The sequence below is a fragment of the Oncorhynchus keta genome, chromosome 30, assembly GCF_023373465.1.
Source record: "Oncorhynchus keta strain PuntledgeMale-10-30-2019 chromosome 30, Oket_V2, whole genome shotgun sequence".
NCBI classification, from domain to species: Eukaryota; Metazoa; Chordata; class Actinopteri; order Salmoniformes; family Salmonidae; genus Oncorhynchus; species Oncorhynchus keta.
In genome coordinates, this window is record NC_068450.1 from 47,676,039 (window position 1) to 47,689,692 (window position 13,654).

General features: G+C 43.8%; 1 protein-coding gene across 5 annotated transcripts in view; it reads left to right on the forward strand.

Annotated features, from left to right (window-relative positions):
• The window catches only part of rnf130 (ring finger protein 130), a 69,271-nt gene that overhangs the window by 36,756 nt on the left and 18,861 nt on the right, over positions 1-13,654 (forward strand). For 3 of the 5 annotated variants that reach the window (XM_035744568.2, XM_035744567.2, XM_035744573.2), the window contains exons 4-5: positions 8,296-8,558; positions 11,739-11,810. In XM_035744568.2, coding sequence (XP_035600461.1) covers positions 8,296-8,558; positions 11,739-11,810 — 335 coding nt within the window. The remainder of the gene's footprint in view (positions 1-8,295; positions 8,559-11,738; positions 11,811-13,654) is intronic. The other 2 variants (XM_035744571.2, XM_035744569.2) reach the window with 1 other exon arrangement.

The window sequence follows — 13,654 nt, forward strand, 5'->3', positions numbered from 1 at the left end:
CAGGATGTTTTTGTGCTGGTCGAGGGCAGTCAGGTCTGGAGTGAGCCAAGGGCTGTATCTGTTCTTAGTTCTGCATTTTTAGAACGGAGCATGCTTATCTAAAATGGTGAGGAAGTTACTTTTAAAGAATGACCAGGCATCAACTGACGGGATGAGGTCAATGTCCTTCCAGGATACCCGGGCCAGGTCGATTAGAAAGGCCTGCTCACAGAAGTGTTTTAGGGAGCGTTTGACAGTGATGAGGGGTGGCAACAAACAAGCAGAATGGAGTACCGTGATTAATGGACAGTCCAGCGTGCGTCAGCTATGTAGCCAAGAGATCAGTGTCCAGGGGGCAGCGGTGGATGGGCAGGGAAGCTGGACTGGTGAGTGTTATCCATGTTTAAAAAAGAACTAACAATGACTAAATAGCTTGTAGTTAGTTAGCTGGTTAGCGTCTGGAGGTTCTTGAGTGAGTCATGAAAATACAATTAAAATTAAAAGTAATAGCGATTCCGTATTACAGTGGGTGAGGCAGGTTTCCGGAAGGTATAAACAAAATAAAAATCAAAAAGAGATAGAAAGTAAATGGGCTCAGAGAGTGTTTGGGACGCGGTGATTCAGACGGTTAGCAGGCCTGTGCTAACAAGCTAAAAGTCCGTAGGCCCGGGCTAGACAAGGTAGCGGACCGGAGCTAGACGAGCTAGCCGTTAGCAGGCCGAATTAGCAAGCAGGGAGATAGCGAGGGCTAGAGAGTTAAACTTTGGGGGACGTTGCGATGGGGTGAGTCTGTTTATTCCTCTTCATGCGGTGACATCGACAGACCGGTCGTGGGCCCGGGTAATTGTAGCCCAGGAGTATGCTACAGGTGCTCTAGTACGCTAGGTGAGCTGGAGACACAGCGTTTCAGAAAGCTCGCGGGCCTTGGCCAGCAGATGGATCTTTGGAGATGTCGCAACGGAAAAGCCTGTTGAAACCACCTCGGACGACTATATTGGCGGACCAGTCGTGATGGATCGGCGGGGCTCCGTGTCGGCAGTAAAGGGTCCAGGCCAATTGGCAAAAGAGGTATTGTTGGACCTCTTCGGCTAGTCGGGAGATGGGCTTAGCTCGAGGTTAGCTCAAGGCTAACTGGTGCTTGCTTTGGGACAGAGACGTTAGCCAGGAGTAGCCACTCGGATTGCAGCTAGCTAGTTGCGATGATCCGGTGTAAAGGTTCAGAGCTTGTGGTAGGAATCCGGAGATGTGGTAGAGAAAAAGCAGTCTGATATGCTCTGGGTTGATGTCGCACTGGTCCTAGTTAGCTTTGAAGACCGCTAGCAGTGGCTAACTGAGTACTAGCTAGTAGCTAGTTAGCTGGCTAGCTTCTGATGGGGGTTCCGGTTCTAAAGTATAGAAAAAGCAGATCCATACCACATTGGGTGATGCGGGTTGCAGGAGAGTATATTCAGCCTATAGTTGGAAAGTGAGATTAAAATATGTACGAAATATATACAGAAAAAAACGAGAAACTATATTTACACCAGATAGGACGGGACAAGACAAAACACACGTCCGACTGCTACGCCATCTTGGATATAACATCTGCCCGATGGTGAGACTCCCCTCAGCTTGGTGGTGTTTGCTGCCAATGGAGTGGAGAATGAGAAGGTAGGAGGACATGGCTTCCCCAATAGCTGGTGCAAATTAGCGATTTGTTTACTCAAAGTAGCAACTTCTTCTCTATAGCCTTTGGCAATTGCTCCATTGGAAATTCAGGTGTTTTTCTTTATCTCGGACCTGGCCGAAATAGACACAGCTCCGGCATCTTATACATCGCAATCCATCGTCCAACATCGTGCGAGTTGGTCAGCACATATAAAGCGTTATGTTTGAGGCAAATCCAACACAACACATCACTGAGTATCACTCTTAGTATTTTCAAGCATGGTGGTGGCTGCATCATGTTATGGGTATTCTTGTCAGTGTCAAGGGCTAAAGTTTTTAGGGGGGATAAAAAAAAAGGAATAGAACTAAACACAGGCAAAATCCTAGTGGAATACTTGGTTCCAACACAAACTTGGAGACAAATTCACCTTTCAGAAGGACAATAACCTAAACACAAGGCCAAATATACACTGGAGTTTCATACTAAGATGACATTGAATGTCCATGAGTGGCCTAGTTACAGTTTTGACTTAAATAAGCTTGAAAATCTATGGCAAGGCTTGAAAATGGCTGTTTAGCAATGATTAACAAACAACTTGACCGAGATTGACAAATTTTAAAAAGAATAATGTGCAAATATTTCACAATCCTGGTGTGCAAAGCTCTTAGAGACTTGCCCAGAAAGACTCACAGCTGTAGTCATTGCAAAAGGTGATTCTAACATGTATTGACTCGGGTGGGAATGTAAAAAAAATATATATATTTAAATTAGAAATTTCTGTATTTCATTTTCAAGAAATTTGAAAAAATTCCTCAACATGTTTTCACTTTGTCATTATGGGGTAATTGTGTTGAGATGGGTGAGCAAATGTTTTATTTCATCTTTTTTTTTTAAATTCAGGCTGTAACACAACCAAATGTGGAATAAATCAAGGGGTATGAATACTTTCTGAAGGCACTGTACCAGAGATGATGTGTAGAGATGTGGGGCAGAGAGAGACGTCAGCCTGACAGAGGATGGTACACTGACAACAGCAAGTTTTCCTTTGCTGACGAGGATTTATGTGGGTGTGTTAATGTTCATAACCATGACTCTGATCACTGTGGTGCATGGGGGATGGTGGTGAGACAAAGAGCGGACGACAATGAGAAAAAGCCTACCGTTGGTGCTTTTACTGTGAATTGCTTGTAATTGTAATGGGGTGCAAAGGATGTAATTTAGTCACACAATCTCTGAATAGAATTTCCTCATCGTCACAGGTCTAGGAAAAGCTGACCTTTCGCCAATCCTACCCTTGACCATAAGGGGGAAAAATTGAACCAGACCTTGGATCAGTATCTGGAAGCAAGCCATCATGGCAGGTCGAAGTTCAGCCATTAGGCGCCACCCATAAAACAAAGCCAAAGAGTGAGGCACGTAAACATGCCTGGGCACGTGCCTGCCTGGCTCTGTCTGATTTCCTCTGTGGTGAATGCCTGTCTGGAGACTTGACTTAGCTTTGGAGATTTACAGATAACTGCTGAGAGAAAGAGAGAGAGAGAGAGAGAGAGAGAGAGCAAGAGAGAGCTCAACTTGTTTATGCCTGCTCTTGTTGTCCCTGCAGTCTCATTCTAGTTCAGCGTCTTACTGTGTTTTGGGTGGTTATCAGCCCAAAACCTGTAGGCTGTGTGTGTGCAGGGCTCAAAACCAAGTTTAGTTTGAAGTCTTGGTTGAATCTTTGCGATGGAAAAATGTATTTAATCAATTTTAGAATAAGGCTGTAAGGGAACAAAAGGGGGAAAAGGGGAAGGTGTCTGAATACTTTCCCGAATGCACTGTACTTAACTATCAAAAGTAAATGGAATTGCTCAAATATACTTAAGTACCAAAAGTAAAAGTCTAAATAATTTCAAATGTTAGTTTTTTTAAATTTACGGATAGCCAGGGGCACTCTCCAACAGAAATAATTAGCAAATGAAGCATGTGTGTTTTAGTCCACCAGGTAAGAGAGTCCGCCAGATAAGAGGCAGTAGGGATGACCAGGAATGTTCTCTTGATAAGTGCGTGAATTGGACCATTTTCCTGTCCTGCTAAGCATTCAAAATGTTTTTGTATTATTATTATTATTTTATTTGTACCTTTTTATTTAACTAGGCAAGTCAATTAAGAACAAATGAATTGGATGTCAGAGAAAATGTATGGAGTAAAAAGTACATTAAATTCTTTAGGAATGAAGTAAAAGTCATCAAAAAATATAAATAGCGAAGTACCGTACGACTTAAGTACTTTACACCACTGTGTACATGTCCAGACAGTAGTGACCCATCCACTTAGCTAGTTGTGGCTGTGGGGTGGTTACAGCATTTCTTTCACATTACCCATCAATTTAGACAAGTGTGTCTGGTAGGGGTGTGCCGACATGGCCATACTCGTAATCGTGTCTGTTAATAGACAATTGTTAGTTGGATCGGATGATACTCGTGATCGGGGGGAAAATGGTAGTGTTTTAATATGCCGAAATAGATACCTCCCTGCACTTTCTCACTGCAAAAAGTAGCTGCAGACTAGAAGCAGCGCGTGTGTGTGTGTCCTCAATAAGCAGTGGGCAATTTGCTGACACTCAGTGCATTAGCATTTCATATTTTTTCAATTTTTGTTAGTACATAGCCTCACATGTGAATCCTTAAAGAGATGGGTGGGGCTAATGCTTAAGAGGGTGTGAGAGAGGCTGAATAGTTGTAGACAAAGAAGAGCTCTCCAGTACTGTAGGTGTACCAAACATTCGAGGCCATTTTCTCAAAAGTGGGGTTACAAGTGCATCAACTTTCAAAGCAGAATTGCTTTCCCATTCTTCCTTAACTGCAGGATATGATGTACCATTTAGTAGCGCTGAGTCTCTATTTTTATCCCATATAAAAAACACTTTCATATTTTGCTACATAAGACCGAATCGAGGTGGTCGGTCACATATATCATTCCCCTCTGCGCAAAGTCAATGACACTTAGCAACATTATTTACATTTTAGTCATTTAACAGACACTCTAATCCAGAGCTATTTACACAAAAAAAGTAGCACAACAGATTTGTCACCTAGTTATCTCAGGGATTCGAACCAGATACCTAGCGGTTACTAGTCCAATGCTCTTAACCGCTAGGCTACCTTCCACTTAACGTTACGTTGCCCTTATGCCATCATGTATTTACTGTAGGACGACATTTTGGCAACTAAAATCGAATTACTTGGCTACCGTCAGTAGCTGTCGAAAACAAACAATGATTGAATTGTAATAAAAGGCAACACCTTTAGATGTGTTCTGTTTTATGAGTAACTGGTGTGGATTTCCATCAGAAGACATCACGTGTCCAGAAGTCGTTATGTGTTTCATCCAAATGAAGTGAAGTTTGAAAGTCCAAGGTCAACCCGAGGTATCGCTCCTTTTTCTGTTTCAGCTTGTTGTTATGTTTTCAGCATTACAGTGGGGGGGAAGGGGACTAGTTAATTTTTAAATAAAAAATAAAAAATGTTTTCCACAGGCATAACCACAGATTTTCAGAAACGCACACATTCGTATCTGCTTTCTTGCTATCCATCTCCCAAACTCACATCCACACCTTTGGCATGAGTCACTGGAGTTAATAAGTCAACGTGCGTCATGGCTGATTTCCCCCCTGGGCTTTGGTACATCACGTGCACTGTGCTGGGTCTATGGTACCCTTTCCTAGTCTAGCCCGGCCAGGTCCCTACATGTGTGTTCAGTGCATGGTCTATGGTGAACTAGCATAGCCTAGCCCCATAAAACCAATGATTAATGGGAGCGGCCCATTGTGAAAGCGCCATAGTTTTGACTGGCCGTGATTTCTCATTAACCCTAGGCAATAGAGCATATTGTCAAGCCAGCTGCACGCACGTCTTTCGTGATAAGCCGGAGCTGGTGCCTGTGTATGTACAGTATTAGGACCGGGGGCAAGGGGGCGTGTCTCAGGTCAAGGCTTCTTTCTCTTTGCTGTTTGTCCTGCTTGCTTTATGGCCGTTAGATCGTGAAGTGAGGGCCAATGTGTGCGCTACCATGAGGCTGAAGTCAGCCTGTTGTGATTCTGGATGGCCAGATTGCTAGCAAGAATGACACTGCCATGTGGTTTTTGTGCGGTTGAATTAAGTAGTGGTCTGTTGACACGAATTTGAAGTGAAGAAAGATGGTTGTGGTCAGTTGACACATGAGCTTGACATGAAGAAATCCCTTCCTCCCTCCATCTTCCCGCTGTTTGTCAGGTGGCTCAGTGCAAGGGTGCTCTCAATCACCCCATATCCCGTGGCACCCGTGCTCCCCAAACACGCTGAGTCAGTAGCCAGGTGGCGTTTGGCTAAAGGGCACCTTTAAGAGAGGGCTTCCACTGAGGGAAGGATAGGTACAGAGAAAGAGAAGGAGGGAGAGGGAGAGGAAGAGATGGAGAGAGAGGTAGAGAGATGAATAGTGTAATGACTTAACTGTTGTCATTCAGCCTACACGACAGGGAGTCATTATACCCAGCCCTCTGAATTACAGCCCTTTTCTCTCTCTTTCTGTCTCTCACTTTTTCTTTTGATCTCTCTCTTTCTCTTAAGAAAACAGATGTTTTTAGGCCAATTCTGGAGGAATTACCATCTGGTAACATTATTGATCATTCGAAGTTAAACTTTTAAGGACTTTAGGAGCCAAATGATCGGTGAAGGATAGTCTTGATGCTTCTTTCGTCACAGTGTTGGTTTAATTCTGGAAGTGCAACAGACAAACAAAATATCTGACAAGGGAAAGAGGATGAAGCCGTTTGGCTTGTTTGTCGTTTTGACATCTTTGAGGAAGGGGGATGTCTGTAAGAAAAACAATACTTGTTCTAAAGGAGGGATGTCTGTAAGAAAAACAATACATGTTCTAAAAGGAGGGATGTCTGAAGAAAAATAAAGAGAGGTTCATGTCACAGTGAGAATGCAGGTAGTCACTAGAAAATAGAGAATGTGTGCTACAGGAGAAAGGTAGAGGCCTCATGTTTTCTTCACTCAAAGTGGATGTTTCCTGCCCAAGACCGAGCCCTCATCAAACTAATTCATCACAGGTGTGTGTGTGTGTGTGTGTGTGTGTGTGTGTGTGTGTGTGTGTGTGTGTGTGTGTGTGTGTGTGTGTGTGTGTGTGTGTGTGTGTGTGTGTGTGTGTGTGTGTGTGTGTGTGTGTGTGTGTGTGCACACTTCCCCATGAGTGTGTGTGTGTCTCTGAATGTTGCCTTTATTTTCAGTTGGTATGTATTAGATGCGTAAATATACTTGGAGAGTTAGCATGCATAGGCTTGCTGAAATGGCAATGGATACCACCACAATGGAGTCTACTGTATACTATGCTAGGCTATAATGTAGCACAGAGCAGGTGGGTTGTCTTAATCTCATGGCCTTGGTGTGTGTGACCAGTGTGCCATTCGTCAACACTGAGGCAAGGTAAACTGCGGACATACACACACACACACAGGTACACACAGATGTGTAGTAAACAGGCATGTAGATTTAGACAGATTCCCGTACACACACACTGATGTACAGTAGACACGCTTACACACACGAGCACACACAGACGCACACAGTGCACTTTCAGCTGCTATTAGTGGTAAGGCAAGCTGTGGTAAAGAGCCCAGAGGGACAGAGAGGAGTGGTCTCCAGCAGTAACATGACTCCCCCTGGCCTGTAGCAGTCAGCTGTCTGGACCCTCTTACTACCACCAACTTAACATGGAGATGATTATGATGATCACAGATGGCTCTACCACTGCTTATGTAGTTTAAAATAAACAATGATTATTTTCCACTGGCTAATTTCTCTGCAATGCATTGCGGTCATTGTCCATGAATGAATTCCATTATACCACATCACCTTTGGCATCGTATTTCACATTTCTTCAACATAGGGTATACAAATATTCAGGAGCCCCTTTTCACATAATGGATATATTATACGTTCGCTTACACGTTTCTCTTGTCTCCACATGTATTCCCTCAGGCCATGGGATATTCAATCCGTCACTTACACAGCTCTGGTTGGCTGTGCAGGGGTTCAGAACCCTGTCTTAATAAATGAGGAACGGGTTGCGCTAGGGAGCGTAGATCTGATCCGCTGACACTGTCTATTGGGACTGGCTGGTGATGCCATGCAGATGGATGGCAGACTCTCTCTATGCCACCCTATTAAAACCCAGCTCCAGGACCTTAACGCCTTGAAATGCTAACGCAGGGAACTGATTAATGAGCATGTAGAGGAATGAGAATCTGTTGACTGGCGACCGGCTCTGTGTGTCTTTTCATAGTGGCTAAAGAGAAATTGGTTGGGAACCCTCTAAATCTACTGATTCAGGATCGGAAAGGGGCTCTGTTATTGACTTTGCTCTGTGGATCCTGTCAATATGGGTGACGTGAAATTGCCTATCCAATAGTATTATTGTGTTATTGTTCTGACATAAAAAAGCTGGCAGATTGAATATAGTGGAGGGAACATGTGCAAACTGTGAATAAGTGTATGCTAACTGACTGCCTCCAAAATCAAGGATCGGGACTAACTGGTTATTGCTTTCATTGACTTGACGTGTCACAAGAAAACATGCAAAAGCTCTGATTGGTTTACCACAAAAACCGAGCCACTATGCTATTAACTCCCCTCTACTGTGTTCATCAGGTACGGGTGACACTGTGGCGGTGATGATCACTGAGTCGTACGGCAAGGAGATCCTGGGTCTGCTGGAGAGGAACCTGACGGTGCTGGTGAGTGTGGTGGTGGGCCAGCGTGGCCAGGCCAAGAATATCAACCGCGGCTCCCTGGTCTTCGTCTCCATCTCCTTCATCGTACTCATGATCATCTCCTCTGCCTGGCTCATCTTCTACTTCATCCAGAAGATCCGCTTTACGAACGCACGTGACCGCAGCCAGGTAGGACATAGAGTATGTTTGCTAATGGTTACGCTTTCCTTTTTTTAACAATATGGTATTTATTTGGCATTTATGTACTTAGGGTCAAAGGTGGGCAAGAAGATACATCAAAATGTATCTTGTTACAAAAATATAAATTTATCAATGTACTTTTATAGAGTTGTATTTTGATCAAATACAAATACCTACAGGTATTTTGTATTTTCAAAATACATTTCCAAGTACACGCCTTCACTACAACAACATTCTCAGTAATGGTAACAAATAAACACTTTACTTGCTATGACTGTGATATGTGGTTGTTTATCTAAATTAGTTGAATGCACTGCCTGGATAAAAGTGTCTGCTAAATGACCAAAATGTACATGTAAAAATGAACAATTGCAAAGCACAACAGGTATTATTATTATTGGCCTTCTTTTGGGGGTGGAGCTCATTATATTAATACCCAGCATGCTTTGCAAGTGATCATTTTTTTATTTACATTTTGGTTGTTTAACAGACACTATTATCGCACCATAGTGCCATCAGACTTCTGATTCCAATGCAGGGTGAAAGGGGGGCCACCAAATTATGAACCACTATAAAAAAAATGTACAGACAGATACAATTGTACAGGTCTCAAAAGTATCCTGTTACAAAATACAGTACATTGGATTGTAGTTAAGGCCATTTGAAATACAAATGACAAAATTCTCCAAAGTATTTGAATTACGTATTCAAATATATGTAACAGAAAAACTGCACATATTTTCTTCGCATCCAATCCTAACTTGAGATCCACGCATCTAGCTCATAGTTACCACACTTGAATGGTTTTATTGCAGTCAGGTACTAATAGTATTAGTTCTCCCATCATATTTTTCTTAAGAATGGAGGCAGACTGTCCCCATATTAATACTCAGGGCTACAAAAAAAATCCAGCTTCTTTAAAAAAATGGAAGTTAACAATTGAGTGCAAACATCTTTAGATAGTGGTGACAAATGTTGTTGAGGCATATGCTCTCAATGTCACTCTGACATACTAGTATTCAGTCGACTGTCTGTGAGGACTCATATCAGGTAAAGGAAGTGGATGGCAGGTGAAGCGCCAGTCACCTTCATGACCTCCAGATGTTGACTGTATGTCTGGCTCGGTTGACCTTCCTCTGCTCTCTCGCTCGCTCGCTCTGTACCCTCTCTTTCTCTCTCTCTCTTTCTGTCTCCCCCCTTCTCTCGCTCTCTCTCTGTGAGAGGAAGCAGCCATGAAATGTTTATGTGGTAAATCGTTCATGAATCCTTAATGGAGGGTCGTTGGTGTAAAACTCTGCTTCCTTAGCGTCTGGCATCTTTAAAAATACACACACACCCCTTTTCAGTTGGTCTGGTCTAAGACACTACCTTTAGTACCTTAATTGTGCCAGAAATTTAAGCCAGGATAGTGGAGGACAGTGGAGGTTAGTGGGTCCTGTCCCAATTATTTTAAATAGCCTAATTTCCTTTTGTCCTTCCCTCTGTGGTATAAACCTTCAATGTCATTTCACAACTGTGGGAAAAGGAGACAAAACAAGGAGCCATTTAAGACTGTTTACAAACAATGTTGATCTATGTAGCATCTGACAGAGCGAGACTCCTCTCCAGCTAGCTATCTATCGGAAACAACCCCTCACCATCTGTGTTTATGTGTGGTCACTAAATACTGTGGGCCACTAAATACTGTGGGCCACTAAATACTGTGGGCCACTAAATACTGTGGTCACTAAATACTGTGGGCCACTAAATACTGTGGGCCACTAAATACTGTGGGCCACTAAATACTGTGGGCCACTAAATACTGTGGGCCACTAAATACTGTGGTCACTAAATACTGTGGTCACTAAATATTAAGTACTGGGAGTTTAAAGACTGCCTCTACTCTCTGAGGCGGCACGAGGTCACCAACTTTTGTTTGTTTTAGTTTAACCCCACAAACTAATTAAACTGCCTAGTCAACTGCTTCTGTATGTTTGCAAAGCTCACATGTTCTCTCTTTCTCTCTCTCACACACACACACACACACACACACACACACACACACACACACACACACACACACACACACACACACACACACACACACACACACACACACACACACACACACACACACACACACACACACATACCGCAGTGTATTCTTTCACAATAGAGTGCAGTATTAATCAGTGGGGGCTGTGTTAATGAGTGAAGATCCACTTAGGTCAGTGAGATAAGTCCACTACACACACTGAGCCCTAGTAGTAGTTAATGGGATGGACCAGACCTATTAATGCTGCTGATCACGTGGCACAGGGGGAGTGTCACTCACTCTCACACACACATGCACACACTGTCTCGCTCTCACTCTCAATCAATGTCACTGTGTCTACAGTACTGGTGCAAAATCAGCAGCCTGTTTAATCAGTGGAAAGAAACTGAACCCGGGTCTTTCCCTTCTGCAGCATATGTGCTTTACAAATGTCTGTCTCTCTCCACACTGTGAGTACATAGCTAAAATTAGACCCTGACATCTAAGCTTTGGCATCTGTGCAAGGATTCTAGAAACATGAAGGGTTCTAGAGGGGTTCTAGAAACGTGAAGAACCATGCCTTCAAGATGAGATGGTGTTCTGTTTCTTTGTACACTGTGACCTCCCAATTCCTGTTAATCCTCTCCAATGTAAAATACTGCAAAATGCTGATGATTCTGGCTCTAGGTCTTTCAACATTGTCCCAATGTACTGAACCTCACTCATTGGCACCTTATTCTGCCCTCGGTTGAAAAGTCCAAAGGTCAATTATTAACGTTATTTTTTACAGTAGAACTTGCCATGTCTTCGGTTGACTGGGCTAGAGCTCAATGTGCTGCACTATTCTTGTTCCAATTCTCCAATGGTTCAAAATGTTTAAAGCAAAAAAGGTTCCCAACCAATTGAAATGAGTGCGAATGTCATTTTATGTCCTTCAATTAGCTATTTCTAATAGTGCTACACTATGGAGTTTTGGGAAATGAGTTTGAGAAGAGTCATTTGTGCTGAGTAAGGTATATTTAATTGTTCTTGTGAATTCAACCTTCAGGCTGCGTTTTCTCTCCATGTTCACCTTTTTATATTCTCCCCTCCTCTCTCTCTCCACTCCTCTTTCTCCCTCTCTCTCTCTCCACTCCTCTTTCTCCCTCTCTCTCTCTCTCTGGCAGCGTCGACTTGGAGATGCAGCTAAGAAAGCCATCGGGAAGCTGACAACCAGGACGGTGAAGAAAGGGGACAAGGTACACCTGCCAGCACTGCTTTCTTGTTTCAAGTTTCACTTTTTTTTTTATGTCACACGCACAAGTACAGTAAAATGCCTTTCTTCCGAGCTCCAAAAACCAACAATGCAGTAATGAATATCAATGTAGCACTAAAAATAACATAAGCTAGAACAGTAACACACGAGAAAAAAAAGAAAAGAATAAATAAGAAGAACATGAGAAAATAAGAGGCTATATACGGGGTCAGTTTCAATGCCATATTTACAATGTGCATGCAGGGATACTGGAGTGATAGAGGCAGATATGTACAGGGGTAAGGTGACTAGGCATCAGGATATATGATAAACAGAGTAGCAGCAGCGTATCTGTGGATTGTATGTGCGTGTGTGTGTAGAGTCCTGTTAGTGTGTAGAGTGCTGTTAGTGTGCATAGAGAAAGAAAATACAAGGGTAAACTCAGATAGCCCATGTATCTATTCTGTTAGCTATGTAGCAGTCTTATGACTTGGGGATAAAAGCTGTTCAGGACCCAGTTGATGTCAGACTTGATGCACCGGTACCGCTTGCCATGCGGAAGCAGAGAGAACAGTCTATGGCTTGGGTGGCTGGAGTCTAATGATTTTCTGGGCCTTCCTTTCACACCGCCTGATATAGAGGTCCTGGGTGGCAGGGAGCTCGGCCCCAGTGAATTACTGAGCTGTCTGCACCACCCTCTGTAGCTCCATGCGATCGAGGGTGGCGCTGTTGCCATACCAAGTAGTGATGCAGCCAGTCAAGATGCTCTCAAATGGTGTAGTCGTATAACTTTTTGAGGATTTGAGGGCCCTTGCCAAACCTCTTCAACTTCCTGAGGGGGAAAGAGATGTTGTCACGCCTTCTTCTTGACTGTGCGCGTGTGAGTGGACCATTTTAAGTCGTTAGTGATTTGAAAACCGAGGAACTTGAAGCTCGCGATCCACTCCACTGCAGCCCTGTCGATGTGGATGGGGGCGTGCTCACCCCCCGGTTTCCTGTAGTCCACAATCATCTCCTTGGTCTTACTGATGTCGAAGGAGAGGTTTTTATCCCCGCATCGCACTGCCAGGTCACTGACCTCTTCCCTGTTAGTCTCATTGTCGCCGGTGATTAGGCCTAAAATTGTTGTGTCGTCAGCAAACTTGATGATGGTGTTGGAGTCGTGCGTGACTACGCAGTCATGGGTGAACGGGGAGTACAGGAGGGGACTAAGCATACACCTTGTTCAGGGGCCCCCGTGTTAAGGTTAATCTTGGTCGGAGGTGACGTTGCCTCCCCTCACCACCTTTGGGTTGGTCCATCAGGAAGTCCAGGATCCAGTTGCAGAGGGCGGTGTTCAGTCCTAGGGTCCTAAGCTTGGTAACGAGCTTGTCAATGTCACCCCCTGTCCGTACGAATACAGTAGAACAGATCTACAGATCAACATAGTCCACAGCGGGAACCATGCTCCATTCCAGGCCTGGAGAAGATCCAGTCCAGCTGACCTTGGTCAAGCCTTGTCTAATTGATGTTAGGAAGAGGTGATGAATGCAGAATGTCCCTCCCAATACCCGTCCATACTTTCCTTTCTTGGGTCTTCTTCCCTTCATGACCAATGATTGGTGTAAGGTTTGCCATCGGTGGTATGGCATCGGCCATTTTTCTCTCACTAATCAAGTCCTTCTAGGGTCTGTGGCCCTGAAGCATCTGACACTGGGACCTTTATCATTGTATTAGGCTTTCTTCTTTATTTATGCCTCTCACTTCGCAGAGGCATAGGGTTTACAGCTCTGGATGAGGTCATCAAAGGTGACTGATGAGTTTATGGACGGATGATAGGGCAGGATGGCAGGCTGCTGAAGGATCAGC